The sequence below is a fragment of the Gallinula chloropus genome (genome assembly GCF_964237585.1).
Source record: "Gallinula chloropus genome assembly, chromosome: 30".
NCBI lineage: Eukaryota > Metazoa > Chordata > Aves > Gruiformes > Rallidae > Gallinula > Gallinula chloropus.
The window spans coordinates 964,441-971,976 of NC_140115.1; the positions used below are offsets into that span (position 1 = coordinate 964,441).

General features: G+C 50.5%; 1 protein-coding gene across 1 annotated transcript; it reads left to right on the forward strand.

The window, feature by feature from the left end:
• Positions 1-5,987: 5,987 nt before the first annotated feature.
• LOC311202429 (olfactory receptor 14A16-like) lies at positions 5,988-6,911 on the forward strand (the record flags this gene model as incomplete). The annotated part of the gene is made up of 1 exon (XM_084277017.1): positions 5,988-6,911. One exon carries the CDS (start codon positions 5,988-5,990, stop codon positions 6,909-6,911), a length of 924 nt encoding a protein of 307 aa, XP_084133143.1.
• Between the last annotated feature and the right edge of the window lie 625 nt (positions 6,912-7,536).

Sequence of the window (7,536 nt, forward strand, 5' to 3'; positions counted from 1 at the left end):
CAGGGCATTCCTAGCCACGAGAATGGTCCTAAAAAGCCCTGATTTCATTTTCAGCATCTACCTTCATCGACCTTCAAACATGCTGAACGTCCAGCCACAGAGTCCCAGGTTCTTTAACACCAGTTGCTGTCATTTTGTTAGAGGGAACACAATTTGGAGAGATACCTGCATGCACACATGTGCACTGTTAACAAAATGGAGCTGCACTTCAAACTCACATTGACAAACGCTGGGATTTCCAGACTAGAAACATCAAGAAGGTTTCCAACCAGAAGAGATCTTCTCCTGCTGACCATATTTTGTCTGGGCTGGAATTAATTCTCATTTTGCAGACCCCAAAGTTCTGTGGGTTGGATTTGTAAGCAAAAAAGTCTAACTCAATGTGTTTGTTCCTTGCTGAGCAGGACTTGCACAGCATCAAGGGCTTTGGACTAATTTTGCTCCAGAAATGAGTCAACTGGGAGTGCCCAAGTGCTGGGAAGGGGACAGAACAGGCCCAGCTGACCATAACTGACCAAAGGAATTATCCATACTGTATGATTACAAGAGTGAGCCCACTGTTGTGTTGCACTTGTTGTCTGCAAAGGTGGGCTGGTTTCAGCCAGGATAGAGTTGATTTTCTTTCTGGCAATGGGTGTAATGCCGTGTTTGGGAGTTCAGATGAGAGCAGTGCTGATAACACAGGGATGGTCGAGTTGTGTCCAAGCAGTCAGGGACTTTTCAGTTTTTTATGCTGCCCTGTTTCCGAGAACACGAGTTGCACCCAGGGAGCTGGGCGGGGACACAGCCAGGACACAGCCAGGTGACCCAAACTGGCCAAAGAGCATATTCCATTCAATTGTGTCATGCTCAGATGATGGCTGGAGGGGAGAGGATCGTGCAGATGCAGGACATGGAGTTTTGGGGACTGTCCAGGTTCAGGACAGCTCTGAGCTGTTCCCCCTGAGCTGTGCGGTTCAGTGAGAAACTGCATTGTGCAGCCCCAGTTTGTATATTGTGCTACAAAGTCCTGTTGTTGTTGTCAGTCTCTCTCTGCTGGCCCAGTAGACTGTTCTCATCCCAACCCACGATGTTTTGGGTGTTTTGGTTTCCTTTTTTCTCCCTTCATCCCAGCCATAATCCACCCCCCACACCGTGTTGAAGAGAGAGAGTAGCTGTGTGGTACCCGGCCCTCAGCTGGGATGAAACCATGACCAAAGGTTCCAGCACAACACCTGCACATCAAGGCAGCTCAGACATGATGGGTGGAGAACCGGGCACAAGAAGAATTTGGTCATTCTGGGGGCTGCCATAGCAGTCAGAGGTGCTGAACAGGGATCTGGCCATGAGCACATTGGGCTGCACTGGGAGGAGCGTGGCCACACAGACAAGGGCCCTTCTTGTCCATCTGGATGCAGCACTGGTGAGGCAACTTCTGGAGCAGTTAGTCCCGGTGTGGGGCTCCCCAGTCTGGAGAAATGGGGAGGAACACTCATGTGGGCAGTAAAAGTATGCCAAGTTACAATGAGGGGTCTTGTGTGGAGAGGTTGAGTGACCATTGCTTCTTTAGGGCGGAGAGAGGGGAGGCTAAGGGAAGCCCTGTCTGTGGTATGTGGAAAGCACATAGGGTATCAAATCCACTGAAACTGCAGCTTTGAAGTGGGTTTGAGGATAAAGAAATGTCACTGTGAGGACAGTGCTGTGATGCAAAAAGTCACTCAGAGGAAGTGTGGATGAGCTGGTGGGTTTGTGCTTGTGGGAACAGCTGGTGGGGAGGGAGAGACATCGGAACAGGCAGGGACATCATGGGGTGAGATCAAGGTTGGGAAAGGTGCTGGGTGCTTGCAGCCTACAGGGAAACAGGCACAGGTGTGGGGCAGTGTGGGATGGGCTGTGGTGCAGATGGCCAAGGGTGCCAGCCGGGATGAAAGGGTCTGATAGTAATGAGGTCTTTGCCCCCTTAGCTGTGGCTGATGTCCCTGCCACAGAGGCTTCAGAGGAGACACATTGTCCTCATGGCCACAGAGCATTGTTTTCCCCTTGCACCCACCCCAGGGTAGGCCTCCATGAGTCACATCCCTGTCCTTCCCTTGGTGTCACACTCCCCACATCCCAAGGAAGACCCCTGAGACACAGGTGAGGGTCAGGATCTCCCTGCCCAGGGGCTGGGGGTCAGCGCTTGGCATTTCAGCTTCATCAGACCCAGCCAGGGTGTCCTCAGCATCAGAGCTGCCTGTGCTTTGCCTGTGTTTGTCCTCATGGCCTCCAGTTGTCTGCTCTAACGAGCCCATGGGGAGTCTTTGTCTGTAGTGACTGTCGGTGGGGCCTGTAAATGCTTCAAGGTACTTTGGGCATTATTCCTGACTAAACATCTGGAGAGGTTTCATCATTCTTCTCTTGCTACCTTGAGGTCTGTGGACTCAGAAGAAAACACACCATGGGGCTCATTAACATCCAGAAAGCCCTTACAACCATGGCTCTTCAACTCATTTTCTTTAAAAAAAATAAGCCTTGTACAACTAATTGGAGAGGTTTTATTTGAGTGATGAAAACTTCAAAGGAGTTTCACAATGCAGGATTTTTTCTTAGGAAAAATGTTTCTGTCACATCTCAGATCATGGAAGAAAGTTCAGCAGCATGCTGCAATGGGAGCTGGTCCAGAGGTGTCTTAAGGAGATCTGGACAGGCAGGAAAAGCAGTCTCCTTAGACCCAACCCTGCATGGAGAACCTTGCCCTTCCCCAAGCCCACCAGTTCCCTCCCTGTCCTCCTGGGACTCCCAACACTTTTCCTGGCATCATCTGTGCTCACAGGCACAGACAGATTTCTCTGACAACAAACAGCAGTTCAACATGATCCAGTTTAATAACCATGAAATCTCTCTCCTCAGCTGCCTGCTACGGCCAAGCAGCGTGTGAAGGGGGTCATCTTTCAGAGGAGATTCTCTCCCAGAACAGTTTGAATCAGATACATAGAAAGGTCACTTATCAACACACTGACCTCTGACAGAACAGTTCATTAGACTTCTGAGAGATGGGACATTTCCAACTCTCTGAAACTCAAAGGAAGAACCAGAGAGCTGAGCAGCATCTGAATGTCCAAGAGCAAGCCGAGGTGGAATCCTGTGATCAAAGTGAAGTGCACACATTCAGCCAGTCTGCTGAAAAGATGTCCTTAGGCATGGCTGTGTCATCAGGAGAGGGTGAAACACCTGCCTGACCAGGGACATGAAAGAGCCAGACTGGTGGTGATGCAGGTACAGGGGAAGGGGAGTGTTTCTATGCAGCCCAGTAGCAGCCCCAGTATCCCTGAGGCTCAAGGTTTTCCTTAGAAAGGGAACAGTCCTAAATTTGACAAATGCTGCTTTTGGGCTCTTCCCTGTCCTTATTCAAACTCCTGAGCCTCTTAATGTATATTTTCTCCCCTGTCCAACTAAGAAGGGGAGTAATAGACTGACTTTGGTGGGCGTCTGCCCTCCAGCCAGGACTAAACTACAAAAATATTAAGAACAGAAAGAGGGCCAGGGCGGATCTCCCACCTTTATTGAATGGGGGGGGGGGGGGAACCGTTGTGGTGGAGGAAGAAGAAAAGAGGCTGATGTCTACATAGTTAAGCCTTCATCACTGTCTCCACAGCATCCTCCTGGAGAAATCTGAGCACCTTACCAGGGAGACATAATGCAAAGAGAGCACAGTTTTTTGTTACAGAATGTCTGCATCACACAAGACCATGAGATCCTGGGTTAGGAATGGGATAAATGTGAACCATGTCAGTATAGAAGAGATTCCCTTGAAGCCCCTGGTGAAGGCCATGGTCAGTAAGGTGGTTCCCCCACCGCCCATGCTGGATGATGTGGAACTTGTGTCTGCAAAGGGCAGGAGGAGGAACTGGCTGATGGGCTGCTGTTGGACATCTGCTGACTCTGGGTATGGAAAAGTGTTTTCCGAAGTAAAAGACAGGAGTGAGGAGAGATTTATGACAAGGAAAATGAAAATACTTGATTTGCCTCTCAAATACCCAGGGAGAGCAGAAGCCTCACCCATGGGGTCCTAAAGAGTCATTCCTGGTCTTCAGTTTTGAGTACAGCAAATGTGGGTGACATGCACTTTCCATCTGATGAGGCTCACTCTAATGGAGAAGAGTTAATGACAACTTGCCTCCACCACCAGTAATTCCTAAGGGAGCTGGGACCAGCAGCTCCCATGCAGAAGGTGCCTATATGTGCCACCAGAACTGGGGCAAGTGGAATGGAAACTCCAATGGGTTTGTGGCAGCCATAGGTCAGAGCAGTAAGTCCTTCCAGCCCCAGGGCTGCAAAGCAAGGATGAAGGGTCTGGAGTTACTCGACTGACTCCCTTCCATTCACAGGGGGAAAGAGACCCCTCCTTGTCCCTTCCTGTGGGTCGTGTCTCATAGAGAGACAAGGCAAGGTGATTCTACTGCCCAACTCTGGTTTGACCAGGAGAAAGGACTCTGACAGACAGAAGGATTGCTCCCCAGACAAGGGAGGGAACATTACAAAGGACTTCAGTATATTTCCAAGTTAGTTACTTGGACCTCCAGAGACACAACGAAGGAGGACAGAGGGGATGGAGTACATGACAGCTACACCTGCTCCTCTGGTGGGAGCTGGGCTGGGCTCCTGGGATGGAGAGTAGGAGCTCAGAAATATTGCAGTGCTGAAGAGAGACAGCTCTGCCCAGGAGCAGCTCCTCTGCCAAGCACACAGGGCTGGGGACACTGCCTGGAGGCACCGAGGGGAGACCTGTGAGGCTGAGAGAGCTGATGGATGCTGAGAGCTCACTGCAGGAGAAATCTCCACAGCACTCTGCCTGGTATGTCTGTGGGTGCAGGGCAATGCAGGTGGCTGTGATCATGGGAGGGACTCTGCTGCTGCCAGGGTCAGCACTCAGCCTGCCTGGTGGGCTTTACACAAGCATAGAGACAGCAACTATGGGTTATAGGTGTGACCCAGGGAAGGTCATCATAAGGTCCATCTGCTACAAGAAAAGGCTGCCTGGGTCAGCTTTGCTCCCAGCTCCAGCTGATCCTTGAGAAATTCCAAAGGGAACTTCAAGAACAACATCAAGGAAGCATTTTCTTGTCAGGCAGAGTCTTTGCTTTGACTTTTCCTCTCCTGTGGGCTGTGCTGAGTGTGGTGTATTAGAACTTATTTCTCCTCTCAAGAATGTCCACATCAGAGGATTTCCTGATCTCTGCACACACAGAGGTTCCCAGGGCAGTGCAATGATGCCAGGAGGGGGTTGCAGAGCAGAGGTGAGCACAGGGCAGACTGGATCAGTTCTGTGAGCACAGAGCAGGATGTGACATGGGCAGAGAGAAGAAGCTCCAGGGACAGCTCCAGGCAGCAGAGACATTGTCAGGGAGGGAGAATAAAGGAGCTGCTCACCAAAATGCTCTGGCAGTGCGGATTTGGGACGTCCCTGATATACCCCACTGTGCAGACACTGATGTTGAACAGGGAACACCAGGGTGTGATCAGAGAGCACCCAGCACAGGGCAGTTGAGACCAGGGCTGATGGACAGACCAGCTCTCCCCACTCTGCACTCAGGGGAAGGTTTCACTGGCACTGCAGCAGCAATGTCAGGCAGTTCTGACAGCAGAAACACTCTCAGGTACAGGCAGGTGAAAAAAAGCTCCAAAGCTCTGCTCTGCCCTTGGGTGAAACTGGAGTGAAAGTGCTGAAAAGCTCCTTCCTATCCACAGGGGATTTAGTCTGAGATCACACCATCCTTCAATTTACTGACTGCTGCAAGGCAGGACTGAGTTCTCCAGAGGCCACAGCTGACCCTCCTCCCAGCAGTGGCACGCTCGAGCCAGCACACTGCAGACCTCCCAAAAGGGACCTGACAAAATTCTCCCTGAATACAGAGAGTCAACCTGAGGGCATTCCATAAGCAGTGGAAGGGATTTTCCTCAAGGAAAGATTCCCTAATTTCTCTTTGCCTTTTCCTCCTTGGACAGGTCTCCACACTTGATAGCAGCAGATGTCCAACAGCAGCTCCATCAGCCAGTTCCTCCTCCTGCCCTTTGCAGACACAAAGGAGCTGCAGCTCCTGCACTTCTGCCTCTTCCTGGGCATCTACCTGGCTGCTCTCCTGGGCAATGGCCTCATCATCATCACCATAGCCTGTGACCACCACCTCCACACCCCCATGTACTTCTTCCTCCTCAACCTCGCTGTTACTGACCTTGGCTGCATCTCCACCACTGTTCCCAAATCCATGGCCAATTCCTTGTGGGACACCAGGGCCATTTCCTACACAGGATGTGTGGCTCAAAACTTTTTCTTTTTGTGTTTGATTGCCACAGAGTACTGTCTTCTCACTGTCATGGCCTATGACCGCTACGTTGCCATCTGCCAGCCCCTGCACTACGGGACCCTCCTGGGCAGCAGAGCTTGTGTCCACATGGCAGCAGCTGTCTGGGCCAGTGGGTTTCTCAATGCTGTGCTGCACACAGCCAATACATTTTCAGTGCCCCTCTGCCATGGCAATGCTGTTGACCAGTTCTTCTGTGAAATCCCTCATATACTGAAGCTCTCCTGCTCAGATGCCTACCTCAGGGAAATTGGAGTCATTCTCTTCAATGTGTGTTTAGTTTTTGGCTGTTTTGTGTTCATTGTGGTGTCCTATGTGCAGATCTTCAGGGCTGTGCTGAGGATCCCCTCGCAGCAAGGACGGCACAAAGCCTTTTCCACCTGCCTCCCTCACCTGGCCGTCGTCTCCCTGTTTCTCAGCACTGCCCTTTTTACCTACCTGAAGCCCTCCTCCATCTCCTCCCTTTTTTTGGACCTGGTATTGGCATTTCTTTACACAGTGGTTCCACCAGCAGTGAACCCCCTCATCTACAGCATGAGGAACCAGGAGCTCAAGGATGCCGTGTGGAAACTGATGACTGGATGTTTCTAAGCAGCAATAAACTGCTCATCTTCTTCCCCATATCACTGGTCATGTAACACACATTAGGACCAGTCTGTATTTAGTATTTTAGGATTTTTGGGTGCTGTGGGGCTTTTTCCCTCTATTTTGTCTCTGATGTAATAACACCTTCATCCCATTCCTCATGCAGTATCTCTGGTCTTGTTTGACTCAGACATGGCAGCAGAAGAAACACTCCCCTTCCCCTGTACCTGGCTCACCACCGGTCTGCCTCTTTCATCTCCCTCGTCATTCAGGTGTTTCCACTTCTCCTGACGGCACAGCCATGCCTAGGGACATCTTTTCAGTAGACTGGATGGATGTATGCACTTTACTTTGATCACAGGATTCCACCTCCACTTTCTCTTTGTTCACTGAAATCCCAATCATCTCTCTGGTTTCTGCTTTGAGTTCCAAAGTGTTGACAAGTGACCTTTCTATGTATTTTATTAAAACTGTTCTGGGAGAGAATCTCCTCTGAAAGCTGACCCCCTGCACACGCTGCTTGGCTATAACAGGGAGCTGAGGAGAGAGATTTCATGGGTATTAAACTGTGTCCTGTTTAACTGCTGTTTGTGGTCAGAGAAATCTGTCTGTGCCTGTGAGCACAGATGAT